Source organism: Bombina bombina, chromosome 8, assembly GCF_027579735.1.
Source record: "Bombina bombina isolate aBomBom1 chromosome 8, aBomBom1.pri, whole genome shotgun sequence".
In the NCBI taxonomy this organism is placed as follows: Eukaryota; Metazoa; Chordata; class Amphibia; order Anura; family Bombinatoridae; genus Bombina; species Bombina bombina.
This window is the reverse complement of record NC_069506.1, coordinates 11,449,600-11,471,961: the sequence shown is the minus strand read 5'-3', so window position 1 is coordinate 11,471,961 and position 22,362 is coordinate 11,449,600. Positions and strand designations below refer to the sequence as shown.

At 41.4% G+C, this 22,362-nt stretch overlaps 1 protein-coding gene across 1 annotated transcript in view; it reads left to right on the top strand.

The window, feature by feature from the left end:
* TTC12 (tetratricopeptide repeat domain 12) overlaps positions 1-22,362 on the top strand; it is a 153,191-nt gene that overhangs the window by 48,834 nt on the left and 81,995 nt on the right. Inside the window, exons 3-4 of the mRNA XM_053689834.1 lie at positions 488-651; positions 12,327-12,369. Coding sequence (XP_053545809.1) covers positions 488-651; positions 12,327-12,369 — 207 coding nt within the window. The remainder of the gene's footprint in view (positions 1-487; positions 652-12,326; positions 12,370-22,362) is intronic.

The window sequence follows — 22,362 nt, the reverse complement described above, 5'->3', positions numbered from 1 at the left end:
CTCACTTTTATATTCCTTTAAAAAGATAAAATATGCTGTGAGAATGGATATATATTACTATTCTCTACAGGTAAAACCAGTTTATAGAATTGTTACTGTTATTTTACAAAGAAATGCAACAATATTAATGTGTTTAGTTTCAGTGAGTGCACTGTATAGGAACACTTCAAATACGCCCCCCCCCCCCGCCCGTCCACTGAAAGTGCTGACAAGTGGCGATGTCAGCAATGTTTTGATGACGTAGCACTCTCTATTATATCCTATGGGAGACACACCACCACTCGGCAGCACCCCCATTTTATATTTACAGTCCGATGGACTGCGAGGCCAATGAGGTCAGAAAGGCAGTTTCTCATCAGTCTGTAGATGCTTTGAATATTGGGGCCTCAGTAAGAATTAAAAATATAAGATGTGATAGTAACTATGATGTTCACATGTACGGAAAAATTGAGTAAAATCTTTTGATTTCATTTTTGTTATTTTACAGGTGAGATTGTTCAGGGTTTAAATTCTTCAGACTCATCTCATCGAGAGAACGCATTCTTACAAGCAGACAAAAGACTTTCTTTGTTGAAGGCAGAAGAAGATATTGAAGGGACCAGGATAAAGACAAATAGAACAGTTATTAATAAATCTCCTAGTGCAAACACCGTAAGTTCAGTTTAATTACTTATTATCATACCTCTCAGTCTATGGAGGTGAGAAGAGACTGGTGGCTTAGTCAGAAAGGTCTGGAAAATAGTTGAAGCTGGGTGTGGAATGGGTAGAGCTGAGATGGAATGGGTGTCAAAGATGAATGAGTGGAGCAAGGAGGCATATAGGCGGGTTGGAAGTAGCTAGATAGTCTTCAACAAACTTTCATAAAGTTCTAGGGAACTGCCTTCATGATTTAGATTGAACATATAATTTTAAACAACTTTTCAATGTACTTCTATTATCTAATTTGCTTAGTTATGGTTGGGTTCCTACAGGGATTGTTTTAGACCCTTAAACTTGGGAGAGGGGCAAAAAGTTAAACACAATGTTAAGGCTGCAGGGTGTACTGATGGGCACATATTCTACTATCTATTTTATGCTTTATTTATTTAATAGGCTTAGTTATTTATTTCTAATCCTCCTTTCTCTCCCCCCGTGCTTTGTGTAGAAAACGATAATGTAAATTCAGGGCACCGGGCACTTCTGAGGTTTGGGGTGTTTCAGTAATGAATTTGGGTACAGATACAACAGCACCTATGTAGAACTACCACTGGTGCTGCATAACAAAATGTTCTCATTCCGGGCTAGGGTTTTACAAGTGCAGTCAGTGTGAATTCTGGGGTAGGGTTGTACAAGAGCAGTAAGTGTGGATTCTGGGGTAGGGTTGTACAAGTGCAGTCAGTGTGGATTCTGGGCTAGGGTTGTACAAGTGCAGTCAGTGTGGATTCTGGGGTAGGGTTGTACAAGTGCAGTCAGCGTGGATTCTGAGGTAGGGTTGTACAAGTACAGTCAGTGTGGATTCTGGGCTAGGGTTATACAAGTGCAGTCAGTGTGGATTCTGGGCTAAGGTTGTACAAGTGCAGTCAGCATGGATTCTGGTCTAGGGTTGTACAATAACAGTCAGTGTGGATTCTGGGCTAAGATTGTACAAGTGCAGTCAGCATGGATTCTGGACAAGGGTTGTACAAAACAATCAGTGTGGATTCTGGGGTAGGGTTGAACAAGTGCAGTCAGTGTGGATTCTGGGAAAGGGTTGTACAAGTACAGTCAGTGTGGATTTTGGGCTAAGGATGTACAAGTACAGTCAGTGTGGATTCTGGGCTAGGGTTGTACAATAACAGTCAGTGTGGATTCTGTGGTAGGGTTGTACAAGTACAGTCAGTGTGGATTCTGGGCTAGGGTTGTACAAGTGCAGTCAGTGTGTATTCTGGGGTAGGGTTGTACAAGTGCAGTCAGTGTGGATTCTGGGATAGGGTTATACAAGTGCAGTCAGTGTGGATTCTGGGCTAAGGTTGTACAAGTGCAGTCAACATGGATTCTGGTCTAGGGTTGTACAATAACAGTCAGTGTGGATTCTGGGCTAGGGTTGTACAAGTACAGTCAGCATGGGTTCTGTGGTAGGGTTGTACAAGGGCAGTCAGTGTGGATTCTGGGCTAGGGTTGTATAATAACAGTCAGTGTGGACTCTGGGGTAGGGTTGTACAAGTGCAGTCAGTTTGGATTCTGGGGTAGGGTTGTACAAGTGCAGTCAGTGTGGATTCTGAGGTAGGGTTGTACAAGTGCAATCAGTGTGGATTTTGGGTAGGGTTGTACAAGTGCAGTCAATGTGGATTCAGGGGTAGGGTTGTACAAGTGCAGTCAGTGTGGATTCTGGGATAGGGTTGTACAAGTACAGTCAGCATGGGTTCTGTGGTAGGGTTGTACAAGGGCAGTCAGTGTGGATTCTGGGCTAGGGTTGTATAATAACAGTCAGTGTGGACTCTGGGGTAGGGTTGTACAAGTGCAGTCAGTTTGGATTCTGGGGTAGGGTTGTACAAGTGCAGTCAGTGTGGATTCTGAGGTAGGGTTGTACAAGTGCAATCAGTGTGGATTTTGGGTAGGGTTGTACAAGTGCAGTCAATGTGGATTCTGGGGTAGGGTTGTACAAGAGCAGTCAGTGTGGATTCAGGGGTAGGGTTGTACAAGTGCAGTCAGTGTGGATTCTGGGATAGGGTTGTACAAGTACAGTCAGCATGGGTTCTGGGGTAGGGTTGTACAAGTGCACTCAGTGTGGATTCTGGGCTAGGGTTGTATAATAACAGTCAGTGTGGATTCTGGGGAAGGGTTGTACAAGTACAGTCAGTATGGATTCTGTGGTAGGGTTGTAAAAGTACAGTCAGTTTAGATTCTGGGCTAGGGTTGTACAAGTGCAATCAGCATGGACTCTGGGGTAGGGTTGTACAAGTGCAGTCAGTGTGGATTCTGGGGTAGGGTTGTACAAGTGCAGTCAGTGTGGATTCTGGGGTAGGGTTGTATAAGTACAGTCAGTGTGGATTCTGGGGTAGGGTTGTACAAGTACAGTCAGTGTGGATTCTGGGGTAGGGATGTACAAGTGCAGTCAGTGTGGATTCTGGGGTAGGGTTGTACAAGTGCAGTCAGTGTGGATTCTGGGGTAGGGTTGTACAAGTGCAATCAGCATGGACTCTGGGGTAGGGTTGTACAAGTGCAGTCAGTGTGGATTCTGGGGTTGGGTTGTACAAGTGCAGTCAGTGTGGATTCTGGGGTAGGGTTGTACAAGTGCAATCAGTGTGGATTCTGGGGTTGGGTTGTACAAGTGCAGTTAGTGTGGATTCTGGGGTTGGGTTGTACAAGAGCAGTAAGTGTGGATTCTGGGGTTGGGTTGTACAAGTGCAGTCAGTGTGGATTCTGGGGTAGGGTTGTACAAGTGCAGTCAGTGTGGATTCTAGGGTAGGGTTGTACAAGTACAGTCAGTGTGGATTCTGGGGTAGGGTTGTACAAGTTCAGTCAGTGTGGATTCTGGGGTAGGGTTGTACAAGTGCAGTAAGTGTGGATTCTGAGGTAGGGTTGTACAAGTGCATCAGTGTGGATTTTGGGTATGGTTGTACAAGTACAGTCAGAGTGGTCTCTGGGGTAGGGTTGTACAAGTGCAGTCAGTGTGGATTCTGGGGTAGGGTTGTACAAGTGCAGTCAGTGTGGATTCTGGGGTAGGGTTGTACAAGTTCAATCAGTGTGGATTTTGGGTAGGGTTGTACAAGTGCAATCAGTGTGGATTCTGGGGTAGGGTTGTACAAGTGCAGTCAGTGTGGATTCTGGGGTAGGGTTGTACAAGTGCAGTTAGTGTGGATTCTGGGGTAGGGTTGTACAAGTGCAGTCAGTGTGAATAATAGAATATTTATATAATTGCAGACTAATATATAACTATGTTTCTGCTTATTGCAATTTATGTTTGATGAATTCTGTTCTGCTCTTTATGTTTATCTTGTGCTCCCAGTGTGCTGTTGTGCAGCTGCATTGCTCTGATTTCCCTTTGTTGTTTTCTCAGTGTAGCAAAATGTTGCCTCTGTGTTTAACCCTTTGCTAATAATAAGCTGCTGTAAGAAAATAGAATTGCATATTTGCAAAGACAGAAGCATTTCAGATCAGTGGAAAGTTATTAGGTAATGTTGCATGAAATATTTTATATAATATTATTTTCCTACTAAAGTACCTTCTTACCTTAGAAACCAACTTTATAAAAAGGGTTTAAACAGATCTTATCATTTGTTACTAACATGTTAAGATACATATTACTTTTATTGACATCTTCTGCGTTTTGTTCCATCATGGTGGAACTTTGTCAAGAGAATAGGTGTATGTGAGAATCCAACCTGCATTTATATGCATCTCCGTATAGTTAATTTCTCTATGTTAATGGATATAAATTTATCACAGCTTGAATATATTAAAAAGCTTAGTATCAAATCAAACTTAATAAATATAAAAAGGATAAATAGATTTACAAGAGAACCAATGATGTATAAAAGAGTTATTTATATAAAATAACACTTTTAAAATCTATGGTTTGCAAAGAGTGAACCGAAAATGGGCTTGTTGAATATTATAGCCTAACATTTTCTAATTAATACAAAAATACTTATACCAATGAGAATACTATCTAAAGCATTATTGGATACAGAATAAAAGCAATATATGAACACTGTTGGATACATAGTAAAAACAATATAACAGCAGAGTATTGCTCCTATCAGATAAAAAATAATTTTATGAAACAATTTGTTATATTAACGTTTGTACAAATTCTTCAGTACAAATCCTTAAACCACAGGGTACTAGATGTAATGTGAATTTAAATTGCACCAGTAAAAAAATATCTTTTGACAGAGCCAAACACATAGCCCTTCTGGAGGAGATATCAGAACTAGAATCCCGACATAAACAAAACACTACACATGACGAGACGATACAGAGACTTAATAGCGTCAGGGCAGACCTTAAACAGCTACTTACTGGAGCTTATCAGAATAAGATGCTATCCATTAAGCAACGCTACCATGAAAATAGCAACAAACCAGGGAGGCTCCTGGCCCACTCTATAAGACGGCAACAACTCCGCTCCCACATCCACAGTATAACGAGTAGAGATGGTACCAAACTAAAAAGCAGCAGGCAGATAGCGGGTGCATTTCACACTTACTATACAGCCCTATATAACATTAATAAAAATAATGACACCTCAGCTCAAGTATTAGAGAGGGAGAGGCAAATAGATGACTACCTAGCCCCTTTAAACCTACCTTGTTTATCTAACGAGGACTCAGACAGACTTGACCTTCCTATAACTTTAGAAGAACTTTCACATGCTATCAAAGATCTCCCCAATGGAAAGAGTCCGGGCCCAGACGGGCTCACCATTAAATACTATAAAACCTTCCTCCGTATACTCGCCCCAAATCTGATCCAACTCTTTAATAGCTTGATTGAATCTCCTCAACTGTCTCGTTCAATGCTAGAGGCACACATCACTGTAATACCTAAACCTGGCAAGTCCCTTTCTTCACCAGAACACTTCAGACCGATATCGCTGTTAAATGCTGATGTAAAGATACTGGCCAAAGTGCTTTCCCAGCGCCTCAACAAATATCTCCCAGCCCTTGTCTCCACTGACCAGGTGGGATTTGTCCCAGGAAGGGAGTCAAGGGATAACACCTGTAAAATCTTGCAATTGACTCAATACGCCCGTAATGAGGGGATACCCATGGTGCTTTTTTCGACCGACGCAGAGAAGGCCTTCGACAGGGTCGACTGGCTTTTTCTGCATCGCGTCCTGAAGGTCATGAACTTTGGGAGCGTTTTTACGAACCTGGCGTTCTCCTTATACTCGGAACCAAATGCGAAAGTCAGAATTAACGGCACACTCTCTGATACTTTCTTTATATCAAATGGGACGAGACAGGGCCCTTTCCCCATTGCTATTTGCCCTCTCCATAGAGGCGCTGGCTCAAAAAATTCGAAACAACCATAGAGTCTCAGGCATAAAAATAGGGGGGTCCGAGTACAAGCAAGCCTTGTACGCGGACGACATTTTATACACACTGACCAACATAGACACCTCTATCCCAGCACTCCTGCGGGAACTAAAGACATACGGCTCCCTGTCAAACTTCCATCTCAATATCACGAAATCGGAAGTCCTAAACATTACGGCCCCAGATGACCACCTGCAGACATTATGCGAGGCTTTTTCAATACCTCGTGCGCAAAAAAGCCTACGATACTTAGGGGTTTCTCTTACTAAAGACCCTCGTGACCTATTTAAGCTAAACTATGTCACACTGAAAGAAGAAATAGTTAAAGATCTTTCCTCCTGGAGGAACAAGCCTTTATCATGGCTGGGTAAAATTGGGATTATTAAAATGAATATCCTCCCCCGCATTTTATACATCCTACAGACACTCCCAATCCCCATCCCAAAGGACTACCTTCAATAGCTCCAAAAGCTACTAGAGCAATTTATTTGGAACAACATCAAACCACGCATAGCCAGAAAAACTCTTTACATGTCAAGAGATAAGGGGGGTTTAGGTTTCCCGGAGTTAGCAACATACAGACGAGCTATTTTTCTTCAAAGGATTGTAGAATGGGCACACAACTCCCCTCACAAAGCATGGGTACGTCTTGATGGGCAAATACTCAATCTCAACAATGTAGGCACACTGGCATTTATGTCCCCATTGCACCGACCAAAAATTATAGGCAGGTTTGGCTGCCTTGCAGAAACACTCAGGGTGTGGGATGGTGCAGTTAATACTTGTACACATATATCCCCGGGGCAATCCCCCCTTTTACCTATAATTGAAAACCCAGAACTCCCATATTCGTGCTTAGGCACTCAGTTGAGCAAACCTTACCCTTTGAGAGAAGGCACCCTATGCTCCGCAGTAGTGAATGGTAAACTACTACCCCTGCACGAAATGGTAGAGAAATTTGGAAGCCTGTTCCAATCATGGATGAGATATAACCAACTACAACATTACCTTACACACCACAAGAGCAGAGCACATTTCATGCGAGAACTCACGTCTTTTGAGAGTTTGTGCACGACTCATAACCCATCCAGGCATCTAATATCACTGATATATAGGCTCCTTACCACCCCTCCCGACGCAACCCTCCCCTCCTACACCTCGGCCTGGAACAGTGAGCTAGCCAGGGATATAGATGATGACACCTGGCTCAGATCTTTTTCCCTCACTAAACGTTCTTCTATATCTGCCAACGTGCAGGAAATTCACATAAAATTGACAAGTAGATGGTATCTGACACCTACTAGACTGCATAGGTGCTTCCGTGCAGTCAGCCCTGTATGCTGGAGGGGCTGTGGCGAGCTTGGCACGCTCTTGCACATCTGGTGGACTTGCCCAAAAATATTAGACTTCTGGCGAGTTGTCATCAGTACCATATCAGACAAGTTGCAACTAACAATCCCACACACTCCAGAAGCTATCCTTCTTTTTCATTTGCTCAAGGTCAAAGCTGCGCACACCCAGGCACTACTGCTCTTAATGCTCACGGGAGCCAAAAAACTGATACCAAGGAGGTGGAAATCGGGAGTAGTACCGACAATTGAGGAGTGGGTGCACACGGTAGAAGAGTTGCTTGCACTAGAAAGATTTCATTACTACAAAACTAACAAGTTAGGTACACATGAGATGATTCTGGCAGTCTGGAGAGGTCTAGAAATTTAACAAATTGAGACTAACCTGAAGGGACAACCACAGCTCCCCCTGCCCTTCCCCCCTTACCCTATGAGTGATCCCTCCCCCCCCCCCCATTTTTTTTTTTTTTTTCTGTATTGTTTTGTTTTGTTTTGCTTTGCTTGTTGACACACAACATTACAATATTCATTTCCTATCTTGTTTGGGAGAGAGAGGAGTAAAGAAAGAAAAATTCAAAAACACCACAAGCTCAAAGTTTATCAAGACATACAGCGAAGTCCCAAAGATGGGAGTTTGTATAGATTGGAGTAGCATACACTGTTTTATGTGAACTATATACTTTTCTTAATGTCTGCTATGTAAAGATTATTTAAAGTTTATCACTGTATGTATGGAACTTAATTTTATTTTGATTTAATAAAGCTTGTTTGAAAAAAAAAAAATAAAAAAAAAAAATATATCTTTTGTCGGGGGGGGGGGGGGCACTGGTTGCATGATGGGAAATATGTATCTGCAGTTATTTAAAACTCTCTGGGCTTGTGAGATTCTATAAGAAATCAAATCAATACTGTAAAGCACCTGACTAAAACGTCAGTTTTTACCTTGAAAACGGTGTCTCTTGCAAAGGGGTGTTCCTTGTTTTAAGGTATGTGACGGTGATGCAAACATTACACAAGGGCTCACAAAAAAAACATATAAATTAAATATTAAAATAAAAATGTGCAGTAAAAAATTGTACTGTTTAATCTCATTAAACCTCATAACGAAATTGTTCTGTAAAAATAGTATTGAAATTACACAGGAAAAAAACTATTTAAAGCACACAGTAGAAATTATAATAAAAATAAAATATGTTGAAACATAAGAATAGTAATTGTAAAATGAGTTTCCCCGCCTCCTTGTGGGCTAAACAGGGCGTTGCTTCAGTGTAGCTACAATTTCTCCATCTGACATTCTGTAAACATTTTCCCCCTGCAGTTCTTGCTGTTTTTTTTCTTGTAAACTGGTGGTGAGTTTCTGTCAAAATATAGAAAAACACAAGTATACAAAAACAGGGGCGATTGTAAGGTACTATGCGCTGCATGCAGAGCTGATTTGTATTGGCTGCAGGATTTCATTTTGAAAGTGCGCCCCCCACTGCCTGCTAACTATGCTCTCCCCAATGAAATTTCCCTTTCTAGAAAGATCTGTTATTTCTATGGGTAAAATGAGTTGCAACTCGCAGTGTTAGACCCTTTTTAGATTATTCCCTGAGGGCAGCCCTTGCGAGTGTCAGTGAGGTTTCTTACATTTGGCCCAGCGAAGATTTGATCATCTGACCCTAAGAAAGATAGACTGACAGGTAAATACATTCAGAGTTAAAGATTTGCATGGAAGAGGGTAAGGTAAATTATTTCAATTTTAAATTGAAACTTGCAATGAATACATATTTGTTTACAAGTGGTACGTATGGATACATTGCTCACTGGTTAACAAGTACAAACCTCTTTAGCCTGACAAGTACAGGTTAATGGCGAAGGTACAAAAAAGTGTATTAGACCCCATTCCGATCTAACAGAATTACTGTGTCCTTTTATGCCAGTAATTTTTATAAAAAAACATTGTAAGCCTAAAACCACAAATATGTGAGATTCAGGGAAACACAATTTTAACATATTTATATATTCATCAATTACAGACTCACAGATCTGTAGAAGAGTAGAAATATATGGCACAAAAAATACGTTCCAAGCTGTTCTTGTGCTGAAGACAAAGAGGGGATTTATATTCTGCTCATACAGCTCACAATTAATGCTGAACAGATTAAGCATGCCAAGCAATTGTATATGGCAATGAAAACCTATTACTGTTCATGGCAAATGATATATTATTAATAACAATTAGCTTATGTGTATCATTGTAGGAAACAAATGTAATATTCTGTGAATGTTATTTATCAAAGGAAATATAAAAAGAAAGCTATTTTATTGATCTTATTTATTGGAGTTTCTCAAGTTTAATTTAATTAAATGATTCCTTACAATAAAAGAGAGAGCTCGATTAACTGAAGTTTTATCTAGATACAAAATATTGTTTTTATTTTATGCATCTCAGTAACATAGTTTAACATACATTTTATTTAATGCCTTTTTTTTATTATTTATCAATTACATTTAAATAACTTTAACCCTTTTCATGTGGAATGTAGTTTAAACTATATTCACTTTTTGTTTCACATACTTTTATCATCCATTGCCAAATATTCCAATTTAACTCTTAACATATATATATATGATTTTAGCTAAATTTGAAACAGCAACGTTTCGAGTCAACACAGACCCTTAGTCATGCTATGGATCATGACTAAGGGTCTGTGTTGACTCGAAACGTTGCTGTTTTTATTTGTTTGTTACTTCAATAAAGAATGGATACTTTTATCAAAAAGTGCTGACACTAACCGTTTGTTCTACTACATCTATATATGTGAGGTTGGCAGGCCTAACCTAGCGTACGTGCACTACGTAAAAAGTGAATAATATGCTGGAATAATATTGCAAAGAAAGGTACTGGACTTACCTTTTGGATATATATATATATATATATATATATATATATATACATACACACACACACTCAGCGGCCACTTTATTAGGGGCACCTTGCTAGTACCAGGTTGGACCTCCTTTTGCCTTCAGAACTGCCTTAATTCTTTGTGGCATAGATTCAACCAAGTGTTGTAAACACTCCTCAGGTGCATTATCCTGCTGGAAGTAGCCATCAAAAGATGGGTACACTGTAGTCATAAAGGGATGAACATGGTCAGCAACAACACTCAGGCCGTGGCATTTAAACAATGCCCAATTGGTACTAAGGGGCCCAAAGTGTGCCATGAAAATATCACCCACACCGTTACACCACCACCACCAGCCTGAACCGTTGATACAAGGCTGGATGGATCCATGCTTTCATGTTGTTTACGCCAAACTCTGACCCTACCATCTGAATGTTGCAGCTGAAATTGAGACTCATCAAACAAAGCAACATTTTTCCAATTTTGTTGCAAACTGTGCAAATTGTGGCTTCAGTTTCCTGTTCTTAGTTGACAGGAGTGGCACTCGGTGTGGTCTTCTGCTGCTGTAGCCCATCTGCATCAAGGTTCGACGTGTTGTGCCTTACAGAGATGGTATTCTGCATAACCTTGGTTGTAACGAGTAGTTATTTGAGTTACTGTTGCCTTTCTATCATCTCGAACCAGTCTGCCCATTCTCCTCTGACATCAACAAGGAATTTTCGTCCACACAACTGCCGCTCATTGGATATTTTCTCTTTTTCTGACTATTCTCTGTAATCCCTAGAGATGGTTGTGCATGAAAATCCCAGTAGATCAGCAGTTTTTTTTAAATACTCAGACCAGCCCATCTGGCACCAACAACCATGCCACATTCAAAGTCACTTAAATTCCCTTTCTTCCTTTATTCTGATGCTCGGTTTGAACTTCAGCAAGTCGTCTTTTCCACGTCTAGATGCCTAAATGCATTGAGTTTCTGCCATGTGATTGGCTGATTAGCAATTTGTGTTACCAAGCAATTGAACAAGTGTACCTAATAAATTGGCTGGTAAGTGTATTTACTCGTGTATATACAATATATACACATATACATATATAAATACATACATATATACACGTATAAATACACACATACACATATTTAGACATACTGTATATATATATATATATATATATATATATATATATACATTAAAGCCCTTTCTAGTTAAATACCTTGTCATAGAACATATACCTTTTAACCCTTATAAGATATTTTATGCACTGTAATCCATTGAGCGCAAATTTTGCTTGGGCTTGAGCGCAATCATTTATTTTCAACTTGTAATATGGGCGCTAATTCGCCCGGTCACAATATTGCTTATTACGTCCTGCGCTTACTTAAGTGCACCACTTGTAGTCTAGCCCTTTGCATTTTACATACACTTTATGCTAGGTTTTTAGGCCAGCTAATTGGTGAGCGCAAATTTTGATGCGTAGCAGACATGATTCGCAATATCTGATCATGTCCGCTCGCACATTAGTAAATAGGCCCCCTAGCCCTTTGCCTTTCCAAAACATTACTTTAGTATTGCAATAAATAAGCTTACCTGAATACAAATAATATATTGTTTGCTGAAATTGATTGTCAGTAAACAATCTCTCCCTAGCACTTGCTTTATTTGGAGGAGCCAATCAGGAATTGCTACTAGATTAGAAAAGACTAACCACGGTCATTTTGTTAGCAGAACTTTAATTGTTTTGCAGTATATTATCTTATCACCTCTGCTGAAGCAAATTAGGGACATATATAGTATGCCAGGGTTAGGTTTGTCAAAGCTACAGTTTGCATTTTCAGTTCTGAGTATTGGAAGAAACACAATTTTAGAGCTAAATTACAGAAAAATAGGACAACATAGACAATGAAAGTATATTGCAAATCATTTTGGCTATATATATATATAAATATATATATACTTAAGTATGTTATATTATAATCTCATAGTGTTTCATGTCACTTTGGTGTAAATTCTTCATGTAAATATTACTTAAGAGATCTATCATTAATAAAGTGCTAATCTATCCTTTTGTTTTTATTTTTAATTTAGGTCTCATCTCGACCTGTGATAAATAAGTCCCAAATGAGCCAAGGTAAGAAGGAAGGACATCTCTATTTATTTAGCATCACACTTAGCCGCGACACAGAATGGACACTTTAAAGGGACACTGAACCCAAATTTTTTATTTCATGATTCAGATAGAGAATGCAATTTTAAACAACTTTCTAATTTACTCCTATTATGAATTTTTCTTCGTTCTCTTGCTATCTTTATTTGAAAAAGAAGGCATCTAAGCTAAGGAGCCAGCAAATTTTTGGTTCAGTACCATGGACAGCATTTGTTTATTGGTGCTGTTTAATCAGCAAGGACAACCCAGGTTGTTCACCAAAAATGGGCCGGCATCTAAACTTAAATTCTTTCTTTTCAAATAAACATACCAAGAGAATGAAGAAATAAGAGTAAATTAGAATGTTGCTTAAAATTGCATGCTCTATCTGAATCACAAAAGAAAAAATATGGGTTCAGTGTCCCTTTAAGGTGCAGATGCACAAATAATGACATCGCTATTTACATAACTGGTTTGTATTGCAGATCAGTAGCGCATCACGTTAATGACTCTGTATATTGCTGAGTAAGACGGATTTATGTTATGATGTGTGTAATTATCAACATACGAGAACCCTGCCAACAACCCAAATTTATCAGACTAGATCCAAAGCAAAATTACTGTAGCACTCTGCCTCCATCTATTCTGTAAACCAAGACACAAAAAGGACAAATTAACTTCGGCTTTTTGCGTGTGTCAGATACCACTCATATTACAAGCTGAAAGTAAAAGTTTTCACTTGCGCACTAATCCGACACAAGCAAAAATACAAAGTTACAATATCGCAATCGCGTTAATAAATTCTCCCATAGACTTTAATAAATAAAAAAATAATAAAAAGTACATTATTTTCTATGTGAAAAACATATGAATGTAAAATATGGGTTTTAGATCTTAACACGGTCCGGTTACAGCACTTAAAAACTCAGTTTCTCTTACATGGTGTATCCAGTCCACGGATTCATCCTTACTTGTGGGATATTCTCAATCCCTACAGGAAGTGGCAAAGAGAGCACACAGCAGAGCTGTCCATATAGCTCCCCTCAGGCTCCGCCCCCCCAGTCATTCTCTTTGCCGCTCTAACAAGTAGCATCTCCACGGGAGGGTGAAGAGTATGTGGTGTTAGATTTGTAGTTTTTATTTCTTCAATCAAGAGTTTGTTATTTTAAAATAGTGCCGGTTTGTACTATTTACTCTGAGGCAGAAAGTGATGAAGATTTCTGCTGAGAGGAAAAAGATTTTAGCATGTTGTAACTAAAATCCATTGCTGTTCCCACACAGGACTGTTGAGTACCGGAGAACTTCAGTTGGGAGGAACAGTTTGCAGGCTTAACTGCTTAAGGTATGCTCAGTCACTTTTTTTCTAACAAGACTTGGTAATGCTAGAAGACTGACAGAAATCCCCATGTGGGAAGGTAAGCCATATTCTCAGACTCAGTATAGAAGGATGGCTTAGTTAAAAGGGCTTAAATCACTGGTGGACACTGTTATGGGAAAATCGATTATTTTTTAATATAATCTGATGTTTGCACAAGTGTTTATCATGTTTGGAACACTTTATAGGGGTTTTTTACGCCTGGCATAATTTTAGACACCTAAATTGACTCAGGAAGGCCCCACAACTCTGGAGTGAAGAGGGAGGAGGCCTAATTGTCGCGCCTCAGTTGCGCAGTTGTTTTGCAAGTCAGCTTCATGCAGCTTCACATGTAGAGTCCAGAGATTGCAGAAGGACTTCAGGGAGGCTTGTTTTCGTTCCAAAACTAATCCCCAAGGAAGGTAGGGCCACAGCAGAGACTGTGGCATCGTGCTGTAGTGTGTTAAACCGGTGGCAGCTTCAATTTGCTCTGGTTTGGGCAATAAGGGGTTAATTGGCTTGAAACTTGGTGTGCAATCTTTTCAAAGCATTAGGATCATATGGTGTAAATTTCATAAAGATCGGATGTTTATTTGAGATTTGGTAAAAAAGTGGGTGCTTTTTATTAATTAAAGGCACAGTAACGTTTTTTCAAAAAGTGTATTTTTTTGTATTTAAGTGCTATCTAAGTCTGTCTAACATGTATGAGCCTACAGATAGACCTTGTTCTATGTGTTTGAAAGCCATGGCGGTACCCCCATTGCATTTGTGTTTAAAGTGTGCTAAGGTATCTAAACATTTTAATGACCATGCAGTGACACTTAAAAATGTAGCCCAAGATGATTCTTTAACGGATGGTAATGAGGATAGTCCTCCTTCCTCTCCCCATGTGTTTACACCAGTTACAACCACGCAAGCGTTGCCTAGTACCTCTAGCGCATTGTGCCCTATTACATTACAACAATTAGCAGCAGTCATGGATAATTCCCTTGCGGCATTTCTATCCAAACTGCCAGTTTTTCCAAAAAAGCGTGATAGCTCAGTTTTAAGAATGGAGGATGAGCAATCAGAAGCTTTGGATGATTTATCTGTAGTACCCTCACAACACTCTGAAGTGGCAGTGAGGGATGGTCTGTCCGAGGGAGAAATTTCTGACACAGGAAAAATTTCTCAGCGGCAGAGTCAGATTCATTAGCATTTAAATTTAAGCTGGAACACCTCCGCGTCCTGCTTAAGGAGGTTTTAGCTACGCTAGATGATTGTGACCCCATGGTGGTCCCAGAAAAATTGTGTAAAATGGACAGATTTTTAGAGGTCCCTGTATACACTGATGCGTTTCCGATCCCAAAGAGGGTGGCGGATATTGTGACTAAGGAGTGGGAGAGACCAGGTGTACCTTTTGTCCCCCCCCTATCTTTAAGAAAATGTTCCCCATAAATGACCCCAGGCGGGACGCGTGGCAGACGGTCCCTAAGGTGGAGGGAGTAGTTTCAACACTTGCTAAGCGTACAACTATACCAATAGAAGACAGTTGTGCTTTTAAAGACCCTATGGATAAAAAATTGGAAGGTTTGCTGAAGAAAATGTTTGTTCAGCAAGGTTTCCTTCTCCAGCCAATTGCCTGCATTATTCCTGTAACTACTGCAGCGGCTTTTTGGTTTGAGGAGCTGGAGGAGTCGCTCCAGAGGGAGACTTCATATGACGAAGTCATGGATAGAATTCACGCTTTAAAGCTGGCTAGTTCTTTTATCACTGATGCCGCTTTCCAATTAGCTAAGTTAGCTGTGAAAATTTCAGGTTTTGCCATTATGGCGCGAAGAGCGCTTTGGCTCAAATCATGGTCGGCTGACGTGTCATCCAAAACAAAATTACTAAACATTCCTTTCAAGGGAAAGACCCTTTTTGGTCCCGAGTTGAAAGAAATTATCACTGGGGGGAAGGGTCATGCCCCCCGCAGGATAGACCGTTTAAGGCCAAAAACAAGGCTAATTTTCGCTCCTTTCGCAACTTCAGGAGCGGACCTGCTTCAACCTCTACTGCCGCTAAGCAAGAGGGTAACGCTTCCCAGCCTAAAGCAACCTGGAAACCCTTGCAGGGCTGGAATAAGGGTAAACAGGCCAAGAAGCCTGCGCCTGCTGCCAAGACAGCATGAAGGGGTAGCCCCCGATCCGGGACCGGATCTAGTAGGGGGCAGACTTTCTCTCTTTGCTCAGGAATGGGCAAGAGACGTTCCAGATCCCTGGGCATTAGAAATTGTTGCTCAGGGGTATCTTCTAGAATTCAAGGACCCTCCCCCAAGGGGAAGGTTCCACATTTCTCGTTTGTCTTCAGACCAGACAAAGAAACAGGCGTTCTTACGCTGTGTAGAAGATCTACTCAAGATGGGAGTGATATATCCAGTTCCAATTGCAGAACAAGGACTGGGATTTTACTCAAACCTGTTTGTAGTTCCCAAAAAGGAAGGAACTTTCAGGCCAATCCTAGATCTAAAAATTCTAAACAAATTGCTCAGAGTTCCATCTTTCAAAATGGAAACCATTCGGACAATCTTGCTGATGATCCAGGAAGGTCAATATATGACTACCGTGGATCTAAACGATGCGTACCTACATATTCCTATCCACAAAGATCATCATCAGTTCCTAAGGTTCGCCTTTCTGGACACGCATTACCAGTTCGTGGCCCTTCCTTTCGGGTTGGCCACCGCTCCCAGAATTTTCACAAAGGTGCTAGGGTCCCTTCTAGCGGTACTAAGACAGCGGGGCTTTGCAGTTGCACCTTACCTAGACGACATCTTAATACAGGCGTCGTCTTTTCACAGAGCCAAGGCTCATACGGACATTGTTCTGGTCTTTCTAAGGTCTCACGGGTGGAAGGTGAACGTAGAAAAAAGTTCCCTGTCCCCGCTCACAAGGGTTCCCTTCCTGGGAACACTGACAAATGGTATCCACAGCACCAATTAGGTAAAAGAAAATACCTTTATTTTCACATTACATGCAACGTTTCGGCCTTCACAGCCTTAATCATGCATACTTCCTGGGAACACTAATAGACTCGGTAGAAATGAAAATCTTTCTGACAGAGGTCAGGAAGTCAAAGCTTTTGAATACTTGCCGAGTTCTTCATTCCATTCCTCGGCCTTCTGTGGCTCAGTGCATGGAGGTAATTGGTTTCATGGTTGCGGCAATGGACGTAGTCCCTTTTGCCCGAATTCATCTAAGACCACTGCAACTGTGCATGCTCAAACAGTGGAATGGGGATTATGCAGATTTGTCTCCTCAAATACAAATGGACCAGAAAACCAGAGACTCTCTTCTCTGGTGGTTGTCTCAGGATCACCTGTCTCAGGGAATGAGTTTCCGCAGACCGGAGTGGATCATTGTCACGACCGATGCCAGTCTGTTAGGCTGGGGTGCGGTCTGGGACTCCCTGAAAGCTCAGGGTCTATGGTCTCAGGAAGAATCTCTTCTCCCGATAAACATTTTGGAACTGAGAGCGATATTCAATACGCTCCAGGCATGGCCTCAAATAGCGGAGGCCAAATTCATCAGATTTCAGTCGGACAACATCACGATTGTAGCGTACATCAATCATCAGGGGGGAACAAAGAGTTCCCTAGCGATGAAGGAAGTAACCAAGATCATCAATTGGGCGGAGGATCACTCCTGCCATCTATCTGCAATTCACATCCCAGGAGTTGACAACTGGGAGGCGGATTTTCTGAGTCGTCAGACTTTCCATCCGGGGGAGTGGGGACTCCACCCAGGGGTTTTTTCTCAGCTGATCCAGCTATGGGGCATTCCAGAATTGGATCTGATGGCGTCCCGTCAGAACACCAATCTTCCCATTTACGGATCCAGATCCAGGGATCCCAAGGCGGCATTGATAGATGCTTTAGTAGCGCCTTGGTCATTCAGTCTAGCTTATGTCTTTCCACTGTTTCCTCTTCTCCCTCAGCTAGTAGCCAGAATCAAACAGGAGAAGGCTTCTGTAATTCTGATAGCGCCTGCGTGGCCACGCAGGACTTGGTATGCAGACCTAGTGGACATGTCATCGGCTCCACCATGGAAACTGCCATCGATGCAGGATCTTCTAATTCAAGGTCCATTCAAGCATCCAAATCTAATTTCTCTGCAACTGCTGCTTGGAGATTGAACGCTTAATTCTAGCTAAGCATGGGTTCTCTGAATCAGTGATAGATACTCTGATCCAGGCCAGAAAGCCTGTCACCAGGAAAATTTACCATAAGATATGGTGGAAATATCTTTGTTGGTGTGAATCCAAGGGTTACTCATGGAGTAAGGTTAGGATTCCAAGGATATTGTCTTTTCTCCAAGAAGGATTAGAGAAAGGTTTGTCAGCTAGTTCCTTAAAGGGACAGATATCTGCTCTGTCTATCCTGTTACACAAGCATCTGGCAGCTGTACCAGACGTTCAGACGTTTGCGCAGGCCTTAGTTAGAATCAAGCCTGTTTACAAACCTGTGGCTCCTCCATGGAGTCTAAACTTAGTTCTTTCAGTTCTTCAAGGGGTTCCGTTTGAACCTTTACATTCCATAGATATTAAGTTATTATCTTGGAAAGTTTTGTTTTTGGTAGCTATTTCTTCTGTTCGAAGAGTTTCTGAATAGTCTGCTTTGCAGTGTAATTCACCCTATCTGGTGTTCCATGCAGATAAGGTTGTTTTGCGTACCAAACCTGGTTTCCTTCCAAAAGTGGTTTCTAATAAGAATATTAACCAGGAAATTATTGTTCCTTCTCTGTGTCCTAATCCAGTTTCTAGGAAGGAACGACTGTTACACATTCTTTATGTGGTTCGTGCCTTAAAATTCTATTTAAAGGCAACTAAAGATTTCAGACAAACATCATCTTTGTTTGTTGTCTATTCTGGTAAGAGGAGAGGTCAGAAAGCGACTGCTACCTCTCTTTCCTTCTGGCTGAAAAGCATCATCCGATTGGCTTATGAGACTGCTGGACAGCAGCCTCCTGAACGAATTACAGCTCATTCCACTAGGGCTGTGGCTTCCACATGGGCTTTCAAGAATCCTTTTTCTCCTAACCGTCGGTCGAATGACTGGGGGGCGGAGCCTGAGCGGAGCTATATGGACAGCTCTGCTGTGTGCTCTCTTTGCCACTTCCTGTAGGGATTGAGAATATCCCACAAGTAAGGATGAATCAGTGGACTGGATACACCATAAGAGAAAGTAATTTATCAGGTAAGCATAAATTCTGTTTTTCTTAAGGTGCGTTATTGAAATATTATATATATATAAAAAAAATATCATAAAAATATATTTGTAATTTTTTATATGTAATATTTCAATAATGCACTTTAAGAATACGAAGATTTCATGTGCGCTAATCCGACTGTGTTAAGATCTAAATTGAGAAACACTATGCGCAGAATGCAAAGTTTACATTCCTATGTTCTTCACCTAGAAAATAATGTATTTTTTATTATTAAACATATATTTATATATATATATTTCTGATACTGTTCATGTAAAATACATGTCTATAAATTTATATCTATAGGAATAGAAATGCAGATATAGGTTTATATATATATATATATATATATATATATATATATATATATATATATATATATATATATATATATACTAGTACTAAAGCCCGTGTACACGGGCCATTTTTTGCAGTACAGCGGCCCCACTTCTTGCTCTCTCCCCCCTCTCTTTTGCTTTCTCTCCCCCCTCTCCTTTGCACTCTCTCTCCTCTCTTTTGCTCTCTCTCTCCCCTCTTTTGCTCTCTCTCTCCCCTCTTTGGCTCTCCCCCCCCCTTTCTTTTGCTCTCTCTCCCCCTCTTTTGTTCTCTCCCCTCTCTTTTGTTCTCTCCCCTCTCTTTTGTTCTCCCCACCCTCTTTGGCTCCCCCCCCTTTGGCTCTCCCCCCACCTCTTTGGCTCTCTCTCCCCCATCTTTGGCTCTCTCTCCCCCCTCTTTGGCTCTCTCTCCCCCTCTTTGGCTCTCCCTCCCCCCGCTTTGGCTCTCCCTCCCCCCTCTTTGGCTCTCCCCCCTCTTTGGCTCTCTCCCCTCTTTTGCTCTCTCCCTTCTTTTGCTCTCTCTCCTCTTTGACTCTCTTTCCTCTTTGGCTCTCTCTCTCCCCCCTCTTTGGCTCTCCCCCCCTTTGGCTCCCCCCCCCCCTTTGGCTCTCTCCCCCCCCTCTTTGGCTCTCTCCCTCCCCCTCTTTGGCTCTCTCCCCCCACCTCTTTGGCTCTCTCTCCCCCCTCTTTGGCGCTCTCTTTCCCCCCTCTTTGGCTCTCTCCCCTCTTTTGCTCTCTCCCTTCTTTTGCTCTCTCTCCTCTTTGTCGCTCTCTCCTCTTTGGCTCTCTTTCCTCTTTGGCTCTCTCTCTCCCCCCTCTTTGGCTCTCCCCCCCATTGGCTCTCCCCTTTGGCTCCCCCCCTTTGGCTCTCCCCCCCCTTTGGCTCTCCCCCCCTTTGGCTCCCCCCCCTTTGGCTCTCTCCCCCCTCTTTGGCTCCCCCCCCCCCTCTTTGGCTCTCTCTCCCCTCTTTAGCTCTCTCTCCTCTTTGGCTCTCTTTCCTCTTTGGCTCTCTATCCCCCCCTTTTGGCTCTCTCTCCCCCCCTTTGGCTCTCTCCCCCTCCCCCCCCCTTTGGCTCTCTCCCCCCCCCTCTTTGGCCCTTCTCCCCCCCTCTTTGGCCCTTCTCCCCCCTCCTGCTCCCTCTCTGGCTCTGTCTTGATTGAAAGCCTTTGCCTCTCTGGCCACCCCCCCACGGCGACACCCACCCGACCACGCCCCTCGCGGTGCCGGCCACGCCCCTTGCGACACCCGGTCACGCCCCCACCCCGCTCCCATCATCCATGCTCCCTGACACTCTGCTTCAGCCTTGCTCTGTGCTGAGTGCTGAGTGTCAGGATCCAAACGGCCAGGTATGTTTGTCATGTGCAGTCTCTAATGCGCATGACTGCATCTGACAAACATACTTGGCCATTTATTATATAGGATATATATGTGTGTGTGTTTAAGAATAGAAAGGACATTATTCTGTAATTAAAGAATATTGGAATGTTAAATACGGACAGTACGTATACAGTGCAACAAGTAAATATATATGTACACACATATAAACATATATATTTATAAATATATACTGTATATACGTTACATATCCATATTTAGACATGTATATGTATTTAGCTCTATGTTAAAGCCCTTTGCAGCCTTTTTTTTCTCTAACACCTCAAACTATATATCAGAATTACAGGAGTATTGCAGTATGCAGTAATGCCTTTTATATTGGACTAACATGCATACTGCTTCAGACCTGAGGAAGAGAGGAATCTCTTGAAAGCTTGTCTTTTACTATGTAATGCACGTTCAATAAAAATATATATCACTGCATATTGCAATTGTTATTTGTAAAAATACAAAGTTGTAGAAAAAGCACCATAAAAAGAGTAGATACTTCGTAGGGTAATACTGTAACTAAACAGGTACCACTGTGATTAATGCCAAAGGGTTTACGATAGCTCTAAGATAAGCATGCAGTATAAAATCACGCTTTACCTAAATGGAGTGTTCAACTTATATTTTTAATAAAATACATAAAACATAAGTCACTTACGGCCAGATTATGAGTTTTGCGTTAGGAGCTATGCGGTGCTAACGAGCAGTTTTTTCTCACCGCTCACTTACCTGCAGCACTGGTATTACAGGTTTTTACAAACCTGGCGTTACAAGGCAAGAAGTGAGCGTAGAGCAAAATTGAGTTCCTTACCGCACACCAATACTAGCGCTGCTTAAGTCAGCGGTGAGCTGGTCGTACGTGCTCGTGCACGATTTCCCCATAGACATCAATGGGAAGAGCAGGCTGAGAAAAAGTCTAACACCTGCAAAAAAGCAGCGTAAAGCTCAGTAACGCAGCCCCATTGATTCCTAAAGGGAAACACATTTTATGTTTACACCTAACACCCTAACATGAATCCCAAGTCTAAACACCCCTAATCTTACACTTATTAACACCTAATCTGCCGCCCCCGACATCGCCGACACCTGCATTATATTTAATAACCCCTAATCTCCCGCCCCCAATGTCGCTGCAACCTACCCACACTTATTAACCCCTAATCTGCCGCCCCCAACGTCGCCGCCACTATATTAAATTTAATAACCCCTAAACCTAAGTCTAACCCTATCACCCCCTAATTGAAATATAATTTAAATAAAGCTAAATAAAATTACTATCATTAACTACATTATTCCTATTTAAACTAAATACTTATCTATAAAATAAACCCTAAACTAGCTACAATGTAACTAATAGTTACATTGTAGCTAGCTTAGGGTTTATTTTTATTTTACAGGCAAGTTTGTATTTATTTTAACTAGGTAGAATAGTTATTAAATAGTTATTAACTATTTAATAACTACCTAGCTAAAATAAATACAAATTTACCTGTAAAATAAAACCTAACACTAATTAAATCAATTCCCTAAATTAAATACAATTAAATAAATTAAATTAAACTAATTACACCTAATCTAAGAGCCCTATCAAAATAAAAAAGACCCCCCAAAATAAAAAAAACCCTTACCTAAGCTAAACTACCAATATCCCTTAAAAGGGCCTTTTGGGGGCATTGC